Genomic DNA, 27859 nt, shown 5'->3' on the forward strand with positions numbered 1-27859 from the left:
ATTATTATCTCTCTTGTAGTTTTCAATATTAAATCAAAGTCCGGATGTGAACCAGCTTTTAGCTAGTTTGATAGACAATACTTAATACTAATAAATAGAAGAAAGATTTTTTAAAAAAAAAAAAGAGACTTAAACATGAAGAGATACATAAAACTATGGCAACTAGGCAAGATACAAAAATGGGACTTATTTAGGCCACCCAGCTACTTGTGATTTGATGTCAATATTTGATGCAATGAAGTAACTTTTTGGTGTCATAAAAAAATCACAAAACTATATTATAACATTTTATGTTAAAAATAAAATAAAATCATCTACGGTATATTTGGTTCTTAAAAATTTAAGGAAAAATGTACTGGTCATATTTGATTGATGGGATATATCATCGTATAGTATCCAAGAATGGATAACATATCATATTTGTTGATAAGAAGGTAAGTGATTTCAAGTGATGGAATATATTATCCATCCATTTTTTTTTATCTCTTTTACGTAAATCCACTTTTATCTTTTTTTTTTATCCATCCATCCATTTTTTTTAACCTCTTTTACATGTATTGCAAATTTATTTATTTATTTTTATCAATTTTGTTATTTTTTATATTACTTGTAAAAAAATTTTTATTAAAAATTAAATTTGTCATTAACTAAAAATATATTATAAAATAATATTAATATATGTATCATTTAATATATATATATATATATATATATATATATATATATATATATATATATATATATATATATATATATTATTTTTGTATATTAAATAACATAATATAAAAAAAATATCTATAAAATTTAAATATTTTAATCATAAATATTATTAAAGGTAAGAGCTATTTCATTTTTTTTAAATAGAAAATAGTGACATACAATATAATTTTATTTTAAATATTGGAAAACAATATACATTTCATTTTATTTTTTTATTCATTTTACAAAATAATTATAAGTATAACATAACATATCTCATTAGATAAACTACGTTAAAATATCATATTTATTTGATATAATATTAAAAGATATTATATCCCATTGAAAACGATATCTTAAGATATGCACTTCCTATCCAATGTGATATGATGTCCCAATTAAACATAACCAAAGGAAATAAAATGACAGGAAAAAAAGTATAAGAAAAGAAAAATAAAAAATAAATTTAAAATCAATAAATTATTTTCGCATGTTACTTCAAATCTATTTTACTAATCTTAACCATTCTATATAAAAATTAAATTTGAAAATGAAATTTTTTTAACTAATTTTAATTATATTTAATTTTCTTTCATGTTTTCCATTACAAAATCAAATAAGAAAAATATCATTTTCCTGTAATTATCTTTCCTGTCATTGTTAGCATTACACCACACCTTGGACCCTGTCTGCACCTTCAGCAGCATTCATGTCAATGTCCAAAGTGGATGTGAAGAGCTAAGGAATAGAAATACAGAGAAGAAGGAATCAAAAGGCTATAATAATTATTTTTACAGCATGATGAAGATTAATTTGTTTTAAAAGGTGGTCATACAGTATTCTTCTATCCAATAAAAAGACTACAATCACAGTAAAGAAAAACACCAGACTAAAACCATATATCTAAGAGACTCAAACTGAGTTCTGGGGTAGAAAGAATTGAGCTTTTACTAGAATTAACAATGAACCGGAAGAAGATTCTCCGCTGCCATATCTAAATCCCTGGGCAACTTTTTCTTGACTTCCTTGAACGCTAACCCATGGCTGGGAGAGAACTAGCAGAGTGCAGAATTCATGGAGAAACCAACAACATTTGATGCAGGGGTGCTGCCATTATAGGGCGATGCGCTCATCATCCTGAATCCACAGAAGAGCATGATTTAACGGAGAAAGTCCTCATTAGCAAACCAACTATAAGTACAATTCTATTAGTTTAGTCAGTGTCTCATGACATCTCAGGGAAATTGATTCTAAATGGGGGAAGAGACTGTTGGTTTAAGGGTATGGAAACAAAGGACTATCTCAAAAGATACAAGCAAATAACAGAATGAATAGTAAAAAAAACTTATAGACTGAGACGTGATAAATATTGTCTTTGAAATAGATCCCTTCTCCTCAAAGGAACTCAGTGCGCTAGGGCAGCTTGGGTTCTGAAAAAATTTCTCCAAATAGATAAACTCTCTAAAAAATTTGTACTCATATTTAGATAGTGAAGGATGACCTGCTTTTATAAGCCACTAACATAGTCCCAAAAAACTCTCTAAAAGATTCTACATATAAATGGAACGGGTTAAGGAATTCTAGCCCAACTAGCTTGAAGCCCCACTCAAATGGGTGGCTCTCCCACACCTCTTCACAAGCCCATTAGGCTAAGGAAAATGGGCTAGCTAATAAACCCACTAAAGTGTTCCTCTTTTTCCTATACGAGACAAGCAAAAAACACTTTTCACATTTACAGTGTTCCTACATAGACAAAACAAGCTCTCATATGAAAGACTAAATGGATTTGTTCCAACGTGTATCCAGAGTTCAAAACAACACAACCATTTTGTTTTCATCTGGTGGTTTTGTAACTGAAACTTCATCTACATTCAATCTTTCCATCTACATGATGTAAGGGCAGTTTGAGTAACATTTGAATTAGTAACTGAAAAAACCGGGAAATCACCTACAGCTGAACCTCTTTGGTATGGCAGAATAACTTTGGGATGGAGTCTGGCACCTACTGAGCAAAATGAGGCCAGAACATGATTAATGATCTCAAATATGTTTGAAAACAAACTGGAAACATTTCAGAAGATATGGAAAACAAAAAGGAAAGTTTTCATTTCATTTGGACATCCAAACAGACTTCAAAATTAAACGCACGAGCTCGACTTCTACAGTGAGACTTTCAAATCCAAAATATAATGCAAACATCTTCTATCTACATGCAAGATTGCAAACTAAAAGGCTAATTGGAACAGTTTGGAATATCTATTCACATGAAATAAATATAGGCAGATTTGAATCAACTAGTACTTAGTTTATACCTCTCTTTGCGCTTCTCTAAAAATCTAGCCAATGATGCTTTACGAGCCTGAGGTACTGCGAAAAGTAAGACAGTAGTGATCGACTTGGTATGGTGATTTCACATTATAAAAATGCAGGCAAATAAAATCTATTGCTTATCTCAGACTTTGAAGAACCTTAAACAACACAAGATTGTACCTGCTGGAATATAGGTTGGAGTAGTGGATCCTAGTGAAGTGACTACGTTGGGAGGCTCTGGTTGGTTGGTAGATGTCAAAGCTCCTTTTGTTTTCCCTGCCATCAACTCATCAATGCTATTAGGTCCTCCCCCTGGCTGAGAGCCAACATTAGATGAAGCAGAAATAAGGGTTGGAAGACCTGAGCCAGGTTGTGAAGTATGAGCTTGGTTCCCCATAAAACCATCACCTCCAGAGGGCATTATGATCGGTCCCTGTCCTTGAGATGCGGGAAGTGTAGTATTGGGACTTACAGGAGGGACATTTCCAGCCAATAACATAATAGCCTGAGCCTGGATACAAAGTAAAGCATTAAACAAAAACCCACCAAAAACAGACATGTAAAGCAAAAGAGGTTTTCATAGATCAGAAGGCGAATAGAAACTGATACCTGCTCAGGAGAGATGCCATCAAAAACATTCACTGAACCGGCATAAAAGATAGTCAGCTGAGTAGCTGGCCCAGGGGGCTTGGAAGCATTCCTACAAAAAGAGATTCAAGTTAACTTGATTTTCTAGATGTTCTTTTGGAATAATAGTTTCAATTTAGCTTTCATATCAATTTCAGTGTAACTGAAAAAACTAAAGTAGTAGATGGTTACACACTTTTGATCAGTAGTACCAATGAAGGAACAGATGGTAGGATAGGAACCAGGGGCTGCTACTGGAACGCCTCCAAGAGGCTGTGGCTTTACAGCAGAACTGCCCACACTGGGTCCACTGAAAGCAATTTGAGATTGGAGAACTGGGTTGCTAAAAGCAACAGAAATGGAATGGTTTGGTTGGTTGGAGGCTGGGAATTTCCCGACTTCATGAGCACGGCGGACTGACCGTGCATCTAAGTGTTGAAGAGGATAGCCTGTCATTACAAACTGGCTTCCCACTTGCTTTTCAAGATTCAAATTTTTCTGAAGAAAAAAGATAGATCAGTTGCCGCCCCATCAATATAAATACAACATTAAAGCTTTTAAATCTATCTTTATATTAAATCAAAACCTCCATACACGGTTTCATATCTGCACTTCAAGTTTAAGTTCTCCTTGCTGTAACTTATCTCAGATACAAACCATGATTCAAGAAAGAGGCAATATCAAACCTGCAAAACACCAGGGTGTGGTTGCTGGTTAGATTCAAGTGCATCTGCAGTGGATACAGACATTAGCCCAGATGATGCAAAGGGACGATCATACACACTCCTTCTAGGCCTATCTTCTTGAACTGCCTTAAAGGACAGAAAATGAGGAATGGCTGAAACCTTGTTGGGGAAGGGCCACTGCATCCCCAACCCTCTAGCAGGCACTACAAAACCAAAATTAAAATCAAAACCCCAGAACAATCCATTATACTTCAGATCTTATTTGATAACAAGCACCATACTCATCAACCCTTGTAGTGCCTCTGGATTAAGAACTAAAACACCAATTTGGCCTCAACTCAGTCAAAGCTCATCAAGAATCAACATTATAAATTATTATGGAACAATGGAATCACCATGAATAACACATCATATCATCAGCTTGAACCCCATGAGATTTTCATCAAAGAATAAGATTTTTTTTATTTTTTTTTTATATTCCAGTTGGATTGTAACTATTTGATATTATTTATTGCAATAACAAATAATAGATGTTTGAACCAACTGGGCAGGCACTTCTACTCAGAAAAACATTTCTTTTTTATTTTTTATTTTTTTAATTATTTTAAACATGGTGCAATTCAACCTTATATTAATTGATAATAGCCACTTCAAGCACATGTTAGCAAAAAATTATACTAAAAAAATTTAAAATTATACTAAAATTGTTAAAAATAATACTAAAAAAATAAAATAAATAAAGAACTCTGCAATAAAGCCAAGTTTCTGCATCCCATTTCTGCAGCAACTAGGCGCCCCAGGCGCACATAAGCAAACTCCAAAGAAGAATGAAAATTAAGAGTAGAAGAAAACTGGAAAACCCCGGCAGTTGTGAAACGGTTCTACCTCGTGCTGTAAATGTCGTGCACTGATTCTTTGGTTTTTTTTTTCATAATGTTCCGTTCGGTTGCTGAGAAAAGGCAAGGAAAGAAGAAACAAAAAAAAAGGATGGAATTCCACATAAGCCCCAACCAATTCAAGCTTTCAGCTCATTTCCCACGCTTTCTCAGCAACCAAACGAACGAGAAATCCCCAGAAAGAAAACAGAATTAGTACCTGAATCACCGGATTCCTCCTTCCCCGATGGCAAAACTTTCCCCGACCCCAAACACAAGAAATCTCTCTCCATACCGAAAGAAACACGGATCAAATTTGACAAAATTCAAGCTCCAAAGGAATCGTACAAAGCCTACAAGAAAGACGCGGCATTCGCAACAGAGAGAATGGCCTGCTGGTTTGCTTATGAACCAAGACTAGAGAAAAAGTTAGCTAGTTATTGGAGCTCTGAAAAGGAAAATTCCTAGTGACAAATCTCGATCGTCGGATCGGAAGATTCTCTGTCTCCCGTCCACCGTGTACCGGGTCGTCAGGTTTCCCACCGGCTATTCTGGATCGCTTCCCACGTGCGACGGGGAATTTGGGACGTAAGATTATTATTTTAGTATTTTCATGAGATTTATTTTGGTACGTGGCAAGTTGGAATTGGTTAATGCTTGACGATGACAGGAGTCAGGGGAATCTGGTCGTTTTCCAGCGGCTCAAATTGGCAATTTTCTGGTCTTTTATTTGTCATGATTATTTATTTTGTACAAATTTACAATAACACTGACAATTAAAATCCTGACACTATATAATAAAATCAAACTTTAAATCCCGACACTATACAATAAAACCTCAACGGTACAAAATAGAAATGTAGAAAATAATGTTAAAAGAAAATAAGAATATAAGATATAAATAATGGAATCAAAATGTACCTGCAACATCTCAGGATTGATATTATTTTTTTAATCTATAACTTACGATATTTCGAATTGATTAAGAAAATAAGTTCTTATCACATGTTTTAAAGTTGTAAGAAATCATTAGCTCAAATCGAATGATATCTACATGAGCATACTCCCATGCTACTTTAATTACATATATGTGTTTTAAAATTATAAATATTCATTAAATCTAAATCGATAATGTAATTATATATTACAAAAAGAGGGTTATTAGATAATGTTATCAAAATTAATTATGACCTTATTATGAGACTTTATCTATCTAATTTTATAACGAATATCTACCTATTAAGTCTTACAATCTCATGAGATACAATGTTTCAATATGTGATTATAAAAAAAATTATAACTCATGAAAAGTTTTCAATCTTTTTAAGAAAATTAAAATTAGAATTATAAAACATGTTTATTATAAAAAAAAAATTTAAACATAATTAAAAATTAATTTATATATATATGTGTGTGTATTACTTTTTTTTTAAAAAAAAAGTAAAAGCTGATTGTCCCACTTCAAATTATAAGCTCTTCCAATAAAAATAAGAAAATAAAAAAAAATTATTGAAATTTTAAGACAAGGGTTTTTGACTTTTGAAGAGCTCATCCAAAGGGGTCATAGATTCTATAACCTAAAAAGGACGCATGGACCCACTCCACTAGATGCCAGCTCTAAGTGGCTAAAGTTCTAGTAATGATTATTTAATCTATGCTTTTTTTAAGTTGTTAATGGTCAAATGAAATTATAATAAGTCCTTCAAAAGTACTCAATCATTAAAAACTTGTAGATCATAGACTCAATCATTAAGAAATAATTTTGATACCTGTATATTTATAAATTTGACATGAGCAGATCTCGAGATAAGAAAAAGTGTAAGGTGATGTTTGTTTTTTGACTTAATAGAAAAAATTAAATATTTTGACTTTTTCTATTAAGCTAAAAATAACTTGTTGATATTATCCAACATAGTTAAAATGAGTTTATTATCAATAAATTTAGTTTAATGATGTTGGTTAATGTCAATAAATTACTTTTAGCTGAATAGAAAAAACCAAAATATTCAGCCAAAAAACAAACACCACTTAAGTTTGTGCATGAAAGTCTCCATCGAAAGCTTTTAAATAGGAAAAATTTTAGAGATAGGTGCGTTATGAGATGGTCGAAGACTTTTTTTTTTTAATTATGTGATTAGGGGTGTTAATTTTGTGGGTTATTTGGATAACCTGCTCTTATTGAAATGGGTATGAAATATAAAAAATGTGTATAGATTGAGTTTGAGGATATTTTAAAAACCCAAATCAGGTTTGGGATAGGTAAGAATTTTGTTCAAAACTCACCCATTGTCATTCCTATACGTGATTATTAAGAATTGATATGAGTTTAATATTTAGCTAAATACAAAGATTTAATTTAACATCCATCATAATTAATTAATTTGTAGATGAGATGACTATAGTCTTAAGCCATATTAATTATCAAAATAATAGTTATTTTTAAAATAAAAGGATTATTTATATATATATATAGATATATGTTATATAAGTATATGCGTATGTACATCAATATAATTAAATAAGGCTTTCTTTAAAAATATTAATGTTAAAAACTTATTTGTAGGAGTCACTCTTGTTTAACTATAATTCTAATAATTACATTAGTAAGATATGGTCATTTAAATTATTTTTCATGTAATTCTAATAATTACATTATTAAGATATGGTCATCATGTAAATCAGTTTTACTGAATGTAATTGAGGTGTATAGGGTTGTTAAATTTTAAAATGGAAAATAGTTTTTGAACTTAGAAAATATGTTCGATAAATTTTTTACCAAAAAAAAAAGATTTTTAGAGGATTTGTTTTGAAAAAAAAATTTTAAAACAAATATAAAATGTTTTTAATTATTTTTGTAGAGTATTTAAAATAATGACTTGAATATCAAGTATTTAAAATAATGACTTAAAATAATGTCTTTATAAAACATTATAAATGATTTTTTAACTTTATAAGTAATTTTTCAAAATTTTTAAAGTGTTTTCTAAAATTTGTTGAACACTTTTTTTTTTTCCTAAACACTTTTTAATTTAAAAATGTTTTCAAAAATCATTCTCAGACAAGCTCTAAATATCAAAAGACATACTTCTACTTGAAACATTAAATTCATTAAAAACAAACAATCATTAACATGTGTTGAAATTTTGTTATGTGCTTATTATATTTCATATTGCTTGAGATTGACTCAAATAGATGATATCTACATGAGTATGAACCACATAGTGTTAGATTTATTTCCCTATTCAAAACATTTTTCATAAGAAAAAAAGCCTTCAATTTTATGTTGTGGAAAAAACAATATCGTTAGCTTCCATTATTGTCCATAGCTCAACTATTGAATGGTAAGAAATACTACTTTTCTTCCTCTCTTGGACCCCATTGTTCATACTTCATTGGCATCCCTTCCCATAATGGAGAAAAGTTTTGCCTTTTTTTTTTTTTTTTTGGTCAAAAATCAATATTTTACTACATACCAAAATCATTGATTCCATCATCTTCAAAAGAAAAGCTCACACCCACTTCATAAATCATGACTGCCTTGTGAAAAGGACATGTTAAAGAAATAAAGCAACATCAAACCCTAAAGATGCCAACCCTAAGTTGCTAAGTCTAAGATGATTTAAAATATGTTTTTCTTTAACTAATGCCCAAATGACACCATATTTGTAACACCCACAAGGCTATAAGCCCTTCTATATCATTGAAATTTTGTTAATTGTAGACTAATGACATAGTGCTTTAAGGATATTTAAGAATTCAAATTATTTCTATTTTATGTGTTAAAATAAAAAATAATTGGTTAAAAATGATTAAATACTCTTCATACTCATGAATTTATCCTCACCCATGTTTTATTTGAAGAGTAACTCATTTCTAACATAAATACCCTTAATTATTTCAAATATTTACAATATATTTTAAAAGAAATTATTATTTTTACAAGAAAATAGTGACGACTTTTTTTTTTATATCAAAATAAGACTAAAAAATGATGAAAGATTAGATTTCCTAATTATTACATTTTTTTTTATCTTGAATTATCCAATTTCCTACCTTTATAATGGGGAGGGTGAGATGACATATACACCCACTCCTAATTTTATAAATATTTTTCCCATCCTATTTCAAATACATTCCTCTCAAATTTTTACCATTAGAAAAGAAGGGTATAAAAGTACCTATCATATTTTGCCCTTTTATTTTCAACACAAGCACATGCATATTTTACAAATTTGAGCATATAATAATAAGAAAAAAAAATGAATAGGATAAGCATGAATAAGTTATATAAATATCGATATATACTAAATGGGTTGTCAAATTTATATTTATTTTTAATATAAATTTTTTTTAGTATTTTTTATAGGATAACTAAATATGATAAAATCATTTTTTTAATATTTCCTTTATTTTCTAAGTAGTTTTCAAAAACCAAATATAATCTAAATATAAAAAAAAATTAAAAATGGAAGTCTCACTTGTATCGATGGACATAAAGCAATTCCATTTTTTATAAATACACAAGTTAGATAAATAGTTAATAAATACATTAACATTTCTAATGAACAAATGAGTTATAGTATTTCATGTTGGATCAAGAAATTATTAGGTCCAGGATTTGAACCAATGTAGACATATTGCAAACAAGTTTACAGTCCATCCCCATTAACCGCTTGGACATCGACCCAAGAAGAATTAATTCTAAGATTATTGATACTTCATAATCAATTTCCTTTCTTCCTATTTTATGGAAAGTTGAATTTCCGCCGCTTCCTTAAAAGAGAGATATCTTAAACCACCGAACAATAATAATATGATCCATGTGAATGAAGTTAGATAAAGAGGCTAATTTGCTACCAAAGTAAAAGTCATTTCTAGAAATCATTTTAATATTGAGAGCACAATTAGTGGACTTTTTTGCTTTTGGATTATTTTTTAATATTTGAAGGCTTGTCTTTAAAGTAATATATCAAATTTTTAACCAATAAATTTTTTGGAGTTGTTTGGAAAGCAACCTATGAAGTGTGGTATCCAACATATCTTATGTGTTGTCAAGCATTTAAAAATATTAATCATAACATATGTTATTAAAACACTCAATTATAAAATAAGTAAATCAGAACAATCTTATTATTTAATCATAAATATATTAATTAAATGATAATTTCATAATATTTTTTAAAAAAATATTATTTTATTTTCATAGTAATTTTATATGTAACTCCTATTAAATACTTAAAAAGAGAATTTATATAATATTAATTTTATTAACTAACAGTCCACCTGTCACATCTACTTTTGGTAACATGTGTAAACATGTGGAAGGAAGATAGGGCATGTGAAAGGCAAGCCTAATTAGATAAGAAGGGTGGTTGGGTCCACGGGTGATTGGTCCCCCATTTTAATTATTCAAACAATAAATGATTTGTCCGTCCACTTGCCAGCTTTTTCACTTCACCATCCTCTGTCCTCTGATTTTATATTTTTATATTATTATTATAATAATAATAATTCTTGCTGGGGCGACACGTTCTCTTTCCATATTTAAAAATTAAAAATCTTTTCATTCTTTATTTGGAAATTTAGAATCTTTATCAACCTTTTCATTTAATTTTTAATTGGAAAATTCAGAATCTACATGATGATGTGTATGCTTACGTCAACCTATATTATTACTATAATCGGACAACATGGCATGGTCCCAAGTTCCAAACCACAACTTCAAACTAGATTTTTTTATTTATGATAGTGATAGACCACCAGACGAGCTTTAATTTTACTACATTTATGATTGAAAGTAACCAAAATTAAAAATTTTCCCCTCCATAAATTTTTATCATTCCTTGTAATATAATCTTCTTTAAATATCTTTCTAGGTGTTTGTCTTTAAAAGACAAACTTTAAGCACACCTAAGCTCAAGGTCCCACCACTCTCTAGTTATAGTGTCTTATGTGCCAAGATATGCTCTTACCTTGTCGAAAAGGCACGCCATTACGATAGGTGAATTTATATATATATATATATATATATATATATATATATTATAAATATTTCAATAAAAATTACAACTAACTTTTCTTGGGAGCAGAACCCAACCTTACATGCAAAAAAAAAAAAAAAATTCCATCACCAAGCCCGTAGGACTCCCATGGGATCCAAAAATATAATGGCACCACATGACTGAACATTCAAGTAAATCTCAGGAGCAATGACTGAGGCTGCAAATAGGGTTAAGTTTGTTGCTTGGGCTTCACGCGATGGAGTGGCCATAAGGATTTGTTTGCTATGCAGGAATCTGAATGAAGATAAGATGAGAATAAAAATGAATCATAATATCAAAAAAAGAGAAAAAACCAATCCCTGTATACAGTGGTCATTCTCTGTTCCAATGTTCCAAACATGCCCATTATAGCAAAAGTAATCGACAAGCTAGGAAAGAGTAGTAACAGCTTCACCTTGAACATGCACTAATACCCATGTTTGAATGCTTCCAGGGTTCAATTCCCATACAAGGATCCAGGGTCTCCTGGTGCTGCCCAGATCAATACTTCTTTTAACTTTTCCTTTTCCAGAATGATTATAAAGGTCTGAGGATTCATTTGAAAAAATTTCCAAATAAAAGAGGCAGGACGTTTTGGTAAGTTGTAGTGAAGGAAACAAGTCTATGAAAATGATAGTTCAGCATGCTAGCTAGCTCCTTTATTTATTGAATGGATGTTCAGTTCAGAGTATTCATCGACAAAGTTTCAATCCATATGCTGACCTCTCAGTCTACTTCATACCAAAAGAAACAAAATATAACAAAAGCACAAACCAATCCAAGTTCAAGAGTCATGTTCAGGAAAAGTTATGATTCATACATGAGAAGGTTTTAGCTAATTTCAGAATGTTGAGAATGGAAGTCCTCATCAACTTCATACACGAACAACTTGCTTTAGCTGCTGCAACAAGAAAATAGCCTTGTTTAAAGAGGACTCCAGAAGGGGACAATGGATGTGAAATAACAACCATATGTATGGACAATGGGTAATGGGCATACATTGTATACTGAAACTGAGTTGTTTCAGGCGATTTCCCGGCTTACCAACTGCCATCTGGATCACGAGACTGATAGAAATCATCATTTGGCCGCACGATGTTGACATCCTCAAATTCATTGTCATCTGGAAGCAAGATAAAGGGTCTTAGAATCTTGGTCAAAAAATGCACAACAAAAGTCAGGAATATGAGACCATCTATGTTCATCATGATTCAAAACTAAAATTTTCATAATACTGGAGAAATTTAATTCATCCTGATTGCTTACTCAGAAAATAATCCCATTTCCAGCTGGGAACAGGAGATGGAGAGTGGGTTTTCAAACAGTAAATGAAAATTTTCAATTTATTGATTTGGTCATTAGGGACATTCCCCATGAAACAACTCAGAATAAAGCCAAGGTTTCAGTATTTTTGAAGAAACTGCAAAACGGACACAATCTAAATGGATCACCTACTTGACAGTCTTGACTAATATGTTTCACTATTGATTAGTGATGTTTACAATTTTCTCCAAATATGTCATTTCACCTTTTATTAATCCTTTTGCCTATTCCTGGACATCTTTTCACAATGTAGGTATCGGTTTTGAAATAAAAACAAAAGAATTAATAGAATCATAGGGCCTGTTGGGATCTATTCTTGAGAACAGTTTTCTGTCTCTGGAGACAAAAACATAAACTGCTTCATGAATAAATCACAAGTAAATAAATAAAAACTCTAAGGCTATGTTTGGTTCCCAGAAAATTTGAAGGAAAATGCAAGGGAAAGAAAATATAAAGGAAAAGTAGAAGGAAAGAAAAAGTGAAGGAAAATAAAAAAATAGATTAAAAGTTGATAAATTATTTTTTTGTTACTTCAAACTCATTTTATTTATTTTAACTCATTAATATAAAGATTAAATAATTTAAAAATATATAAGCTTTTAATTAGTTTTAATTATATTTGATTTTCTTTGATATTTTTCATATGACAACCAAACATGAAAAAATCATTTTCCTTTGCATTTTTTTTCTTTCCTTAGTATTTTCCGGGAACCAAACATAACCTAAGTGTGCTAGGAGAATATAAAAATAGGGAACACTCTAAAAACCTGTTTGCTTGAGCATTTTCAGAAAATTGTTAGTTGAAAGGCAGTTAGAGGAATCTATTCTTGAGTGCTGGTATTAGAGATGGGAACAAAACATGCCACTAAATTACAGTGATTAAAACTTGAAATGAGAAAAGTTAACCAAGTTCTACACAATTGTCACCAATAACAACAACCACACCCATGCCCTCCTCACCTCCACCCTGAAACACTGATCAAAGACATACAAACATACATGCATAAAATAAGAAACCAAAAGGAAAAGAAAAGAAAAGCAAAACATAAAGGCAACCACACCAAGTGCACGTTTGCATATTGATTAGTGCTTCTAGTAACTTCAAACTTTTACCATAATAATATTTATTAGGAGAAAAACAGTCACTTAGAACTTTCAATTATAGCTAAAGCCTAAGAAGATTTAATTTTTGGACCTTTTTTTCCCAAAAATCCCATGAAATAAGTAAATATGAAGGAGGATGAAAAATCCTTCACTTGTAACACAACCACTACATAACTAGAGACAACTAAAAGTGGATGCAATTATAAACTCAAATACTCCGGAAGTAGAAAACCCCCTACATTGGCTCCCTGTTTTGCTAACATATCGACCATATAATTAGCTAAGTAAAGAATCTAATAAAAGGAAAACCCCCAACTCTAAAATAATATCCAAAATTTGGTGAAGCCAATTATCAAATTTCCACAAGCCTCTTTCCTTCTTGTTCACCTAAGATAGGACTACAACAAAATCTCCCTATACTAGAAGACTGGATAGACCCACAGCTTTAGCAAAGTTTTAGGCCTTCAAAGAAGGCCAGTATTATCTCCACCCTAATGGATAGACTCCCTCTAGCATGTTTAGGGAATATTCTCTCACTAGTCTTTCAGATGATCCATGAGCCTTCCACCAATTCCTAACAGTCCAAGGTTACCTAAGGGACACCCATCAAAATTCAACTTGACGGAGGAGTCGTCCATATAGGGACTATCTCCTCAACTAACCTAGTTGATTTCACTTGTATCGTCGTGATGGTGTCTTGAATTCCATCCCTCTTATTGGTCCTACATCAATTTATGTTCCCACCTAGTCCATGTGGGACCTCACATTCTACAATTTCATCATTCTTGTATAATAGAAATTCCTCACTTTAGTCCATGGGATGACTGAATCCATCAAATTCGTCCACCCTCTATTTGCTAGTAATCTGGAGTTGTGAATGATATCCACATCATCCAATCCAATTGAGTGGCTTTCTCAATTATAGTTTTCTATGTTACATGGACACCTTAAAGCATAGGAAGTATCCATGCCAAACATAACAGGACAGGGCTTTGGTAAAGGATATTGTTGTTGCCTACATGCCTATTAGTAAGATTTGTAACCAATAAGTCTGCCCAGAGAAGAAAAAATAGGAACAAGTTTCTAGTTCATGTAAGTAAACTTAGACTCGATGAATATTCTTGGTCAAACATTTTAATTTGGCCTACGGGATAGATTAAGAAAAAATTGGAAATCTGGTTATTTAAAGAGTCTCCATGCCTTAAGATATGGGAATCAATGAATGTGACCCAGACCCCAAGGCCCAGAACTTATACAACACCAGTCACTTTCCCCCTGCTCTGTGTAATACAAATATCTTCACAGTTCAAACATGGATGGAGTTCAGTTGAAAAATAAGTTTAAAACCTTGGGTGGACAAGCATCTTTGCAAATACAAAATTTACATTACTAGATATTGATTATAATTAAAGGATAATCCTTTAATTATAAGTTCATACACTGGAACCACTGCTTACTGGTTGCAAGTTGACAACGTCCAGTCTGTTTTATAACACCTGATCCAGGGTCCAAGAACAGCAAATTACTACCCACTACAACAGGCAGCTTCTTTTTGTTATTAGTCAGATTTGCAGGCTAATTCAGGATGGCCCTCATAAACAGGATTAAGATCCTAAGACATCGTAAGACAACCTAAGATAAATGTTCAAAAGGGAAGAACTGTGTCCACCAGGCTCCCAGATATTCAAGGAACCTTTTTAACAACTGAAACTATAATGACATCAAGAGCATGATAACACAGTTCAATTGGTGGTTCTTTCATTCTGTTTGCCACAAGAATCTACAATGCTTCCAAAACCCTAATTCAAATTTCAACCTGAAGAGGTCCAAGCAACTCCACAGGAAACTGCCTCCTATTGGTTCAGTAAAACTTAGCACTATCAATTGTTTGAACCTTCCTCAGGAAAATGATAACCATTGATAAGGCTTGGGATTTCATTGGAACAGGAAATATGGTGTGGAAACCTGTAAGAAAGGATGATATTCAAGCATTAAAGCAGACTAATGGGATATCAAAAATAGTTTTTGGATTGCAAGTGGAAGGAGAAGCCTACATAATATCATAGAAATAGAAGGCAAGGAGAAATCAATTTCATTAAGCAAAACCGTATTTACCAATTTAGAAAATAGGAATCAAAATAGAAATGAAAATGGATAGAACATGGGGAACCTAAAGATAAATATGAGAAACCACAATAAAATAGATAGATGGAACATGCAACAGAAATCTAAATGTTAAAGACAAAAAAAGTAGAAAAATATTGGACCAAACATTTCAAAAAGGTTCTACCAAGGATAACAGTGTTACCTGACTACCTGCAAAATGTAGTTGTGGGATTTCTTAAATGTTTTGCAGGTCTGCAAACAGCTAATAAATTTTTTTTGGGAGTTTGCCTATTATAGCTTCCAAAGTAATTTCATGGAAAGGATTACCCCTAGGGAAAAGAGCACAGTAAAACGAAGCAGAAACTTCAAAGAATCGGGATTGCTCCAATGGAAGATTATAGGATACTACTGAAAAAAGCATTATTTTTCTTAGGTACTGCATGTACTTAGAGGAAACTATTTATTTCAGAGTTTACGGCTAATAACAGAAGTGAGCAGATCCCACAATGAGATTGTACAGCAGGTGCTCTGATGAAGCTAAAACCTCTTTTCTTCACTTATCTCATAGGTGTTGCCCTAGCATATTGTTTTGTTTCTATCCTTCATCAACAAGAACGAAAATAGGAGATATTAGAATTAAAGAAACAAAGAAGACAACTAGGGCCTCAAGGAGGCACATCAAGTTCAGCAACACCAAAAAGAGATCTGGAACATCAAAACCATGTTCTCTACCAAATGGATAGAATCTGAATAAATTATGATCCCTCATAAAATGTGCAACAACAAAAGGATGTCCGTTACCCCTTGATATAGTATCTGAATAGAATACAATTCTTTGTCCATCAATCCAACTTCTTTCCCTCCCCTTACAAGATCAGAATAGTTCATATTGAACACCATACAAGTCAAATGAGCTACCACCTTTAGTCAAATCAGTCAACTTATAAACCAGGACATTAAATATGCATATGCCAGTTAGTATGGAAATAACATGCATTAAAGTGAGACAGAAATAGAAAACAGGTAAGCAAAATAACAGACCTTTTCTCAATGTCAGTGCCACAACAGCATCATTTTCGACCTGAAAAGATTCGGAAGTGATAAGGTTATCACTAATTTAAGCCTCAAATATTCATTAAAAATATAGGTACATCCGTAGGAAATTTTTAATCCAAACAAAACATAACTTTTTTTTATTAAAATTAAGAACCAAGGATTGCTACTTCCCCAGTACATAATAAGAGGAAAAAAAACTATCAAATAAAGGGCATGGAGTCATCAAATTGGTACCTTCTGATCTGCCAACGTTTTGGAATCATCTAATATTTCCCCAGTTCCTACTAAGATCAAACGCTGATCATTGATTGGTTGATCAATGAGGGTATGCAATTTCTGCTTAACATCTAGAATTGTCTCAGTTGGATCACACTGTAGAAAGTAGGTTGTCTTACTGCGTTTAACACGTATATACATAGCCTGCACAAAAATTACAATCTAGATTAATTCAAAGGACAAAGAAATACCATATCATCAAACTTTATGTGGAGCAAGACCTAAAAATGCATATGATGCTTTTATATCTTGGATTGCTACAATAAATGTAGCCTATTATAGACATCTCTAAACATCTTGGATTGCTTTAATTAAATGTTGCATAGTATCTAACTTTATGCAGAGCAATACTTTTTTTTTTTGATAAGTAAACGCAGAATAAATTAACAGGAGGCAAAAGAGCCGCAAAGCATACAGGGAGTATACGAGGCGACTAAGGCCTCCCAACCAAAAAAGAACAAAACACACCAACCCCTAAATGGAGGCTAACCACTCCAAAAAGCCTATAAGGGAGAGCGGCTCCTCTCCAATATACAATTTAGCCCAACCCCATAAATTACACACAAAAGAAGTTTTTAACTTCTGAATTGCTAACACCCCCCCCCTAAAAGCTAGTCTATTCCTCTCCTTCCAAATCATCCAAAAAATGTACAGCGGGATGGACTTCCTCAGTTTTTTCCCCTTTTTTCCCACAAAAGATTTATGCAGAGCAATACTTCTTTCTATCTAACTTTATGTGAAATGCCACAACCATTTTCCAATGAAGCTTTCAAACATTTAGATGTTAGAAGAAAACCTACTACATGTCATTGTTTAGAATTACATCAGAGGTGGCTTCTCAAATTGTGAAAATTCTAGGAGATTTTTTTGTGGTCAGGAATCAGTGAAGGCAGGAAAGACCACCCACTCCTGTTAAGATCAAGTTTATAGACCTAATTCTAAGAGGGGCTTAGGTTTTGGGAGTTAGGGAATAAAACCTTATTGGAAAATGGTTGAGGCAATTCCATAAAGAACTTCCCCCAAACCTAAGCCCCTCTCGAGCTTAGGCCCTTAAACTTGGTCTTAACAGGACTAGGTGGTCTCTCCAACCTTAATTGAATCTTGACCACAAAGAGAACCTCTTTGAATTTCAAGTTTTGAGAAGCCACCTCCGACATAATTTTGAACAATGACAATAGTAGGTAGTAAAATCAGTTAAATGGACTTGAATTAAGGTGATTTCACCTTGTCAAATAGGCTTTCTTCCAACATCTTGATGATTGAAGAATTCAGCACTAGCGGATCCCAAAGAAGACTCACCCTTAGGTTCCCTCTAAGTGTGTCAAATTAATATATGTACCAACAAAGGTGCTTTCATCCATATTGATCATAAGCCCAGACACCATCCTAGAAAGTTTAAAAATTAGCTCAAGGTTGTGAATGTACGGTCCCTTTGTAGAGAAGAAAAAAATGGCGTCATCTACAAACTAGAGGTGAGATGCCCCACCTGTCTTTGCCAACTTGAAAGCCCTCTATTAGACAAAAATCATAAATTTGGATATCAATATGCTAGCATATATACCATAAGAGCGAACAAAAATGTTGAAAGAGGGTCACATAGGCGAACTCCTCTGGAGGCACCAAACCAACTTTTGGTATTTCCAAAGAACAATGCAGAACTAATAGGAATAACAACTTTGCATGCACCTCCTTTATCCGAGACCTTTCTTGCAAAGGGTATAATCCAAGAAGTTCCCATAAACATAGTCACAAACCTTTTCAAAATCCACTTTGAAGACCACTGCTACTCCCTACCTTAATCTCCGGTTTTCACCAACAATTTTATTTCCTAACAGTACAACATCAAGAATATATCCACCATGAATAAAGGCAGCTTCCTAAGAAGGAGAGATACTCTCAGGAATCACAAAGCTAAGGCTCAGAAGGAACCTTCACAAATGATGTTATGAAGGCCTGACATCAGGAAAATGGGTCTAAAGTTTATTACCACAAGATTACTCATATTTCCTGGGACAAGCTCCAAGAAAGTTGAGTAGGTACTCTGATTGATTATCCCATTATTGTGAAACTCCTAAGCCTTCCATTTTCTAAAAATTTCCATTTCTAGAAATCTATTTTTTAAAAGCTTGTGTTTTCTAAAGTTTCTATTTTCTAATTCCTATTTTCTACAAGTTCAATTTTCTAGAAAGTTTTTGTTTTCTAAAAGTTTATACTTTCTAAAAACTTCTAGTTTTTAAAAAAGTTTATGTTTTTTTCTTAAATGGAAGGTTGAATAATTTTAGAAAAGAATTAAGAATCATAATAAGTTGCCATTTAGATTAGATTTCTTTTTCTATAGTTTATTGAGTATTTTAGGTTTTTTAAAGCCTTTAAATGAGCTAGTTGATGCAACCAAGAGGGACAATGAATATGATTTTTTTTTTTTTTTTTGGGTCCATGCTTTGCAACTTGTAAAGGAGCAACTGCATAGTTCCTCTTCTAGATGAGATTAATGAAAGTTTCTTATGAGACACTAAGGAGTTTCCTATCTTTTGTTCTCCATCTTCACTTTCCTTTTCTCACTTTCATTTATTTATTTTTCCCTGCTGCTATAATCTTAATTCCTCTATTCCTCTCTATAAATCCCCCTCCTTAAATCCCCAAAAAAGTGAAACCCTTACCTACCTCATTTGATTGTAAACAACCATCTAAGGTTGTCCTAAATGACGAATTTAACAATGGGTCTTCTTCCAATTCAAGAGCATCCACAAGGTTTGAAGGCTTAGAAGACTATACCTCATCTATCTCTAATTGAGGAAATTTTTTTGCCCCCATAGAGCACTCTCCCTTTTCCAACTTGACGATTCTTCTAGAGTTGGGTCTTTTCCCCAACAAGGAGTTGCCTGACAAGACAGAATTAAAGGAGCTGTTCTCCTCATCATCACCTTCCTTCATGTCAGCCTTTCTTTTTCCTTCTACAAGGGTAAGTGATCTTTGGCTTGTGTCTACTTCCTCAGCAGAAGTCCCTTGTGCCTTTGGAGTACTCCCCCCTATACTTCAATTCACTCTCGGCATCACTCTATCACAGAACTGAAATCGTCTAACCTCTGATGGAGCAAATTTTGTTGTCTAAGATCAAAGACTTGGAGCCCTTTTTGGCTCCTTGCTACATAATGGGAAAGTGGAGGAATTGGGGCATTGAAATTTAAGAAGCCCTAATGTTGAAAGTCATTTGTCAGTTGGATTAAATAAAAGGCCTAACCTCATGGGCTTTGCCAAGTCATGGTCCCTTGAATTATGCGGTCTAGCTTTGCTTGAGGCTTTTACTAAGGGCACTGATGCCCCTCAATTTGGAGGCAAGAGCCTTTCATCCCCCTAGGACATCTTTTCCTTCGGGAAATAATAAGGAGAGCCTTTTCTCCTTTGATGACAACACTGAGCATAGCAGAAATCTACCTGCATTGTTGCTGCAAAGGTCCAACTTGTAGCCCCTTTGCTTGAGGCTTTCACTAGGCTACCATCCCTTGGCCGAGCCAAAAGAGTTTGGCTACTCTACAATGTTAGGCTTAATGTCATTGGGCTTAGAAAATCTTCTTAGTTGGTCCCTAGGCACAAAGTATGGCCCGTCACCCTGAAATGGATCTTGAGCACCTTTTTTGGGGCAAAAGGTCCATTGCCATCCTTGTTTAAATTTAGAAAATTAACCCCAGTTGGCTTATCCTAGTTGCAGGCTGTCCATGGTTATCCATACTTGTGCACCCTTCAACTTGTTTATAGAGTTTGCAGGTTTTCTGACTTCTGCACTGCAACCCCAATCTCGTGCTAAGGGTAAGCTAAATGGTTTATCCGGTTGCTTTTGGAAATATGAGTCTAACTCATCCCTTCAACTTGTTTTTGATTCTTCTTTGGCCTCCAATACTTCTGAAATCAGCAGCAGGAAAAAAATTCCTCTACCATTCACCTTAATTGATGTCAATAAGATCTCCCCTTTCATCAAATGTGACATATTGTGCAAGTACACAATTCAGTTAAGGCACCAAAGGATTTCAGAATGGCTTCAAAAGCTCCCATGTCCATAGATGGAAAGGTAAGCCTCTCAGCCTCTCAATTCAACCTAACCACTCTTTAAGTCACATTCCTAATTGTATTTGTTCTTGAACATCACCTTCCCAAGCAAACTTTACTCTTTTTGAACCATAACCTCTCCCAGATTACTTGATTCCTCTGCTACGTTTGTTGATTTGATCCAATAAAAATGCCTTCCATGGCTGAAAAAGATAAATCACAAGAGACCTATTTATTCCTATAGCAACAGCTAGCCTACGATCAATTGTTTCCCACTCAAACCACTGGTTTGGATTTCTTAAGATGATTGCCGTTCCCTCATAAAATAGCCTCTTCCTCCTTACTCTATTTTGTGTGGAATAGCAGCCTTCTTAAGCTAGTGTTTGGTAGAGGCCTTATCCAGTTCCTTCAAAAGGAATTGTAACCTCGTAAACACCAAGACAACTGAAAGATCCAAGACAATCTTCATCACTTTCAAATTCAATCACTACTTTTAGGAAACCTGGTTGGTAGTTTAAGGTATTGTATTCCAACTTCAATTTACTTGGCTCTTACTAGTAGCAGCCTTAAACTTTATAGATTTGAAGAACCCTGTGAAATGGGACAATGTAAACTTAACCAACCACTACAATTTTCCCTTTCTGGGATTAAATTGAATGTGTTCTCTTTTTCAAAGACCATTACAAAATGTTCCTTCCCTATGTCACTGAGTCACAAGCATGTATCCAAACAGCCCCCCATCTCTCACTGTAGAATCCAACCTCACAGCCACCAGCTGTCATTTTGTGAAGTTGGCCAACCGGCCAAAGAACCCTTCTTTATCAAGCCTTAGAGTTTCAGGGTTCTTCTACCTCATTTAGTTAGCTGCAACCAAGAATCTCCAGTTCCATCTCCTTCCCTGATCTCAAAATTTTTTCTTACAGTGGCGTGCAGCTTTCTTTCCATCTCAGATCTCACATAATTGCAACTTTATCATTCCCAATTTAAAAAAATAAGAAATGATGTCACTTGTGAATTAACAAATATCCAGATCAATCTTCACAGTTTACATCTTTACAGCCTGCTATTGTGATATAATAGCAAAGACACCACCAACAGCCTATGATTTGTATCTATTACCATTTAACACAAACTATATCTTATCCTCTGCATATGCAGGCCAAAACAGAGTACGGAAATAACAGTGAAATACTTCACTGTTCAGGATATTTAGGCAATTCACAGTTTGCATCCTCAAAGCCTGTTCCTGTGATATAACAAGTAAGATAACAACCAATAGATGCTTTCTGTGCCAAATGTTTGACGAGTCGATTGATCACCTCCTTCTTCATTGTGAGAAAACAAGGGAAGTGTGGATGTTGCTCCTTTCTTTATTTGGAGTGCCTTGGGTGTTTCCTTCTTCGGTAAAGGAAACCCTTTTAGGGTGGAGGGGCTCTTTTGTGGGTAAAAAGAGGAAGGCGGTGTGGCAAGTGGGACTGTTATGCTTGTTTTGGGTCATTTGGAAGGCAAGGAATAATATTGCTTTTGAAGAAAGTGTGTTGTCCATCCAAAGGCTGAAAGCTTCTTTTGTGTATTTACTTTGGTCGGAGACCAAATTGTGGATAAAAAGTGGTCCTTCGACCTTAATATATTTTATAGATTGGATGGGTTTGCGATGAGGGAGAAGGTTTTTTGTTTTTCCTTGTTGTTTTGGGTCCAATTGTAAGGGAGTGAGTGTCTCTGTGCTGTATTTTTGTGGGTCGCTATTTTAGCGCCTCTTCATAATACAATTCTTTTGCTTATTGATCAAAAAAAACAAGATAACAACCAATAACTCTGATATGCCTCCATAACCACTAAGATTATCTTGTTCTCTGCACGCAAACCAACACTTACTATTGAAATATTACCAAATGATTTCTTATTGTTACATTTTCATAAACTCATGTCTACCAAGATCCTAATTAACAGTTGGTCAGTTTGAAAATGTAAGTTTCAACAAAATTGAGAACTAAAAAGGGAAATCAAGGAATCAGAAGAATACAAACATACCATGTAGACAATGCGATAAAGACCCCGACTTCTGATGCTTCTTTTTGCTAGAGTCTGTCAAGCAATTCCTGCCAAAATGAATTAAAATAACATTCTGATTCACATAACTAAATAGTATCCTAAAATTCACTTACATCATAAAAGAATCCTAAAACAATTAGAGGGCAATCTCTTGAAAAGACTTAGGCCATACTTAATTGCCTAAAATTTGGAATTAAGATTCAGGTTGAAAATTCCATATCAAATTCCAGTCTTAGGTTTAGTTGCTTTACATATCTATGGATTTGAAATTATTTAAATTCTAGCTAAGAACCTGAGATTCAGAAACCAAGAATCATCCAAGGGAAAATGTTCAAATGATTGATTCCCTTGAGTTCAACTTCTTCTCCAATGTGCTGCAACCCTCATGATCAACATTTTTCCATATGCTATAAGCATCACACATTTTACTCTCCTGATATTCATAGACAAGTTTCTCTGGTTTCAACTAGCCTATTGATTAGCTCTCTTTCAATCCATGCTGCAATTATTTTCTTTTCATAGAGATCATACTGATGAGCTTTTGTTAGTGAATTGCCTAAGGTTGCTCCTTAGTAGTGCAGAAATGGATTTGATTTGGAATTCCAATTCTGTTAAATTTGAAAACCAGTATTATAAGGAATTTAAATTTAATTCCAAATTGATTAGTACACAAAGCAACCAACCCCTGACTCAAATTTAAGACCAGCAGGACCATGTCATGGCCTCAATCTCATGCAGAGAGCCTAAGGCCACTAGTTTGAACATTAAAGCAAATGTCTCCTAGTGTAGAGCCAAGGCACAAAGCCAAGCCAACACTTATCTAAGGCAAGAAGGCCTCCTAGAGCCTACAAACAAAGCAAAACACAAGACGTACACCTGAAAAAAGACCAGACCAATCTAATGTACGTAAGGAATTTTAAATAATTTAATGAGCAATTAATGAATAACCTCACTGATTTGGAGATTGAGGACCTTGAAAGATTTATGTCCTCTCTCAATCACATGCATTTGTCTTCAACTATCCCAGATGCAACAGCCTGGTCATTATCCTCCTTAGGTTTGTTCTCAATATAATCCTTGGTTGTGGTCTTGTCTCATCTATCAAATACAAGTCCCTTTTCTTTGACCAAAGTTGTATGGAAGTCTAAACCCATCTAAGGTTAAGGCCTTTGTTTGGCTAATGGCACATAAGAAGGCAAATACCAATAATATGTTACAATTGAGAAGACCTTACAAATCCTCTAGCCCTAGCTGGTGCATTCTATGCATGGGGAGGGGAGAAACAATTTATCATCTTTTTTTACATTTTCAGACAATTTTGGGGTTATGGCACAATCTATTCAAACAAGCTACAAAGAATAGGGTTCCACCTAGGAGCATATATGACATGATGACACAATGACCATTTCATATAGGGTTTTAGGGAGTACCGTTAGAAGCAAGATCCTTTGCCAAATCGCTTGTATCGCATTGATGTGGATTGCATAGGGGGACATGATAGAGACACTATGGAATCTAATGCACTTTTATTCCTCTTTCTAAGCCTCTTGTATAGCTGCTTTAAAAGGCATTCCTCTCAATGTTGTTCAGCTTGATTGGTCCTCAATGTACAAAACAAAAGGATTTGAAAAGCAATGAAAGGAGTTTTGATTGGGTTTAAGAAGATACTATTGTACTTTCTTTTGGACTGATCCGTATGGTTAGGTCTCCTTGTATAATGGAAGAGTTTAGCATTATTTTTTATCAACTTTTTGTAACTATGGGGAGGACTCCTTATCCTTCTCATGTACTTTTTATCCATATTTAATACATTTCTATTTATGATAAAAAAAAAATTAATATTGCAAATTTGGACATGCAGTAATGCTTTTTTAGTCAATTTTCCACAAAACTGGCAATCTAAATAGGAATTTTTCCACCCCAAATCCTTTCTAGAATTTGAACCCTCAAACTCTATTTAAGCAATAATTATCAAATGTATCAAAGATCAATATTCATGCAATTATCCACAAAGGGGAAAAGACTTGAAATAGCTAATACAACATAATTTACATAACAAAGAAATAATTTTTTGGTTGGAAGTTTGCAATTATCATTATTATTGTATTATCATTTGTAGCATACAATGAGCATAAAGATATGCTTTGCCTTCAGAGATTGCATGACCAACCATGATTAATAAAAACTTCCTTACACAATAGTTCATTTTATATAATAATATCCTAGAATTGTTACATCAATTTAGAGAATCAACTCAAGATCTCGAGAAACTACCTTCCAAATTAGCAGGTCAAAGATATGACTCAGACGGACACCTCCAACGATTTTAGATGATTCTTGCCCTTACTTAAAGATGTATCCATCACAAAAGTTCCTAATCCTAGATTTTAAATAAATCTAGCAAGATTAATGATAGAGTCACCTAAGCAAGTCCAAATTCATTGAAACTTGAAAGTTTTAATGGTGAAATCCCACTAAACTGGTTATCCTTTGCCAAACAAATTCTTCTTCTTTTTTCTTTTTCCTTTTTTGCTATCATTCAAGAGGGCAAACTAGCCTCTTCAAAGCAAAATCCCATTGAACTTTGTAACACCTTCCTCCTACTAATAGTGTTATTTCATGGTTTGGAATTATTTCTCATTCTATCATCAACCCAAAGACCACCATGACCATATGGTCAGTCTTAAAACCAATTCCAACTCCGACATACCCCTAGTATAACAAATATCAACCATAGAAATGCAAGCACTAAGCGATAAAGAGCTATGCTTCAATCATGATGCAGTCCTTAACCCTCGCCCACCTAGCGCTACTAGGTGGTGATTGCTAGAATTCCAATGCCACTTGGCAAGTAGGCAACGACATTCACAGCCACTTCCTTGATTCCTAGGTTCATCGACAAGCCGTTTGTGAAGTAGAGAATCTTGGATATTAGAATCATCGCCATATAATTCTAGGACACACTGTTCACACAACCAACCATGATTGAGGAAATCTCTTCCTTACGTAGCTGGCATATATCATAATCTTTAGTTTTATGTAATTACATTCACTATTGCGAGATTGGATCAGAAAATAAACGCAAGAACTTGTGAATCTACCTTCCACATAAGAAGATGAAACCTATGAATTAGAAGGAACAAATCCAATGTTTTAGATGACATTTTACTTTACTTAAAGATACATCCAACCCCATCAGAGGGCAACATAGTTTTTGAATAACTATTGATCCTTGGCAGATGATTCCCAATCAAAAACATCTTACTTCTCTCGTCCCAACATTTTTTTTTCCTAATTTTCTGCATAAAGAACATTCAGTAGTTTAATGAAGAATTTCATTAAATAATTCCAGAAGAAAAATAAATAAACATACCATAATCAAAAAAACGCCATAACCTAAAAGACCCCCAAAAAAATCAGGAAAAAAAGCTCAGAAACATAATTTAGCATCAAACAAAGAACTCCAAAAACCGTATCCCATGAAAAAATCCAGAGTTTGTAAATTCAAAAAAAAAAACCGAAATGTATTAATCTCAGAGTTTGTAAGCAATTACACAAAAATTAAAATAAAATGGAGAAAGAGAAGCTGGAAGAAGTGTTGGGAGAGACTACCTGGTGGAAGAGATGGAGTTGTCGCTTTCTGGGAGAAACAGAAAGACGAGAGAACCGGTGTCGTTTTAGGACAAGAGAATTGGGGGTTCTCACTTCTCACCTTTTAGCCAAATTTCAGGCTCAGTCGAAATTTAAGGGTGGTTTGTCGGTGGGCTCTAAAAAAGAGCCTGATTGGTGGGCTAACACCCCTTTGCCCAAACCAAAAATCGTTGGGCTTTTACTAATATTTTGGGCTTATAAAGCATGGCCCAGTTACAGGTTGGCCATGGCTGTCGAGACAAGCTTTTGAAAATCTGAGTCAACTCAGCCCTCCGAGCCTGAGACATTTTTAAACCTATTAGAAAACTCGCCTCTTTTTTAACTTTTAATTCTTTACTTAAAGATAAGAAAAATTAGAGAAATAATAGAAAAAATATATATTAAGAGGGTGTTTGGTAAAACTTAATATTTATTAATTAATGGCTTAAGTTGACTTTAAGTTAAATTATACTTGAGTTGTTAATTTAAAATTTATTACTTAATTTTTATTTTAAGTATTAAGATTATTAGATAAAATTAACTTAAAATTAATTATAAATCATCAAATTATATAATTAAGGTATAAAAGATTGTGTAGTAATAAAAAAAAATTGTGAAAATAATTAAAACAAATAAATATAAAATAATAAAATAAAATTTAAACTTAACAATAAATTAATTATTTTTACTTATTATTTAAAATTATTTTTAACTTTAAGTTATACCATTAAATTATTTTACTAAACATATTAATTTACTTAATAACTTAAATTAAATTATTAAATCACTTTAAATTATTAAATTAGTCTACTAAACAGTTGGTGCGAATTTATTTCCTATTTCCTCCCCCTCTTTTTTTTATAATTTTTTTTTTCTGTGCATCTTTTATTGCCATATGCAAGTCCTTTTCCTCGTATTTTTCCAAAATTCAAAATGAGTCTCGTATAAAAATCATTAGGCATGTGCCCCTTAAAAAAAAAAATTCACATTGCAAAACAAAACTCCGACTAATTTGATAACCATTTTTAAA

The 27859-nt window shown here is 33.3% G+C and overlaps 2 protein-coding genes across 9 annotated transcripts; both read right to left on the reverse strand.

The window, feature by feature from the left end:
• Positions 1–1464: 1464 nt before the first annotated feature.
• LOC100245759 (protein TIFY 6B) lies at positions 1465–5880 on the reverse strand. 2 transcript variants are annotated; one of them, XM_010665387.3, is made up of 8 exons: positions 5418–5807; positions 4323–4525; positions 3833–4134; positions 3619–3709; positions 3370–3520; positions 3190–3285; positions 3012–3066; positions 1465–1836 (listed from the first exon to the last, which is right to left on the reverse strand). In XM_010665387.3, exons 1-8 carry the CDS (start codon positions 5488–5490, stop codon positions 1755–1757), a joined length of 1053 nt encoding a protein of 350 aa, XP_010663689.1. In that variant the 5' UTR covers positions 5491–5807; the 3' UTR covers positions 1465–1754. The 2 variants fall into 2 exon arrangements, with proteins under 2 accessions (XP_010663689.1, XP_002282688.1); XM_002282652.5 differs by having other exon boundaries at positions 3190–3520; positions 5418–5880.
• Positions 5881–11217: 5337 nt separating this feature from the next.
• LOC100244093 (polyubiquitin 9) lies at positions 11218–26936 on the reverse strand. Of its 7 annotated transcripts, none has more exons than XR_009464552.1 (7): positions 26812–26936; positions 23179–23246; positions 17062–17247; positions 16813–16852; positions 12238–12361; positions 12059–12136; positions 11218–11493 (listed from the first exon to the last, which is right to left on the reverse strand). XR_009464552.1 is itself a non-coding variant. In XM_019226655.2 (7 exons), the coding sequence occupies exons 3-6, from the start codon at positions 23179–23181 to the stop codon at positions 12279–12281; spliced, it is 312 nt and encodes a 103-aa protein (XP_019082200.1). In that variant the 5' UTR covers positions 23182–23246; positions 26301–26498; positions 26812–26923; the 3' UTR covers positions 11862–12139; positions 12238–12278. The 7 variants fall into 7 exon arrangements, 5 of the variants coding, with proteins under 5 accessions (XP_019082200.1, XP_010663686.1, XP_003634209.1 ...); XR_009464551.1 differs by having other exon boundaries at positions 12059–12139; XM_019226655.2 differs by lacking the exon at positions 11218–11493 and adding an exon at positions 26301–26498 and having other exon boundaries at positions 11862–12139; positions 26812–26923.
• Positions 26937–27859: the final 923 nt, after the last annotated feature.

Source organism: Vitis vinifera, chromosome 17 (assembly GCF_030704535.1).
Source record: "Vitis vinifera cultivar Pinot Noir 40024 chromosome 17, ASM3070453v1".
In the NCBI taxonomy this organism is placed as follows: Eukaryota; Viridiplantae; Streptophyta; class Magnoliopsida; order Vitales; family Vitaceae; genus Vitis; species Vitis vinifera.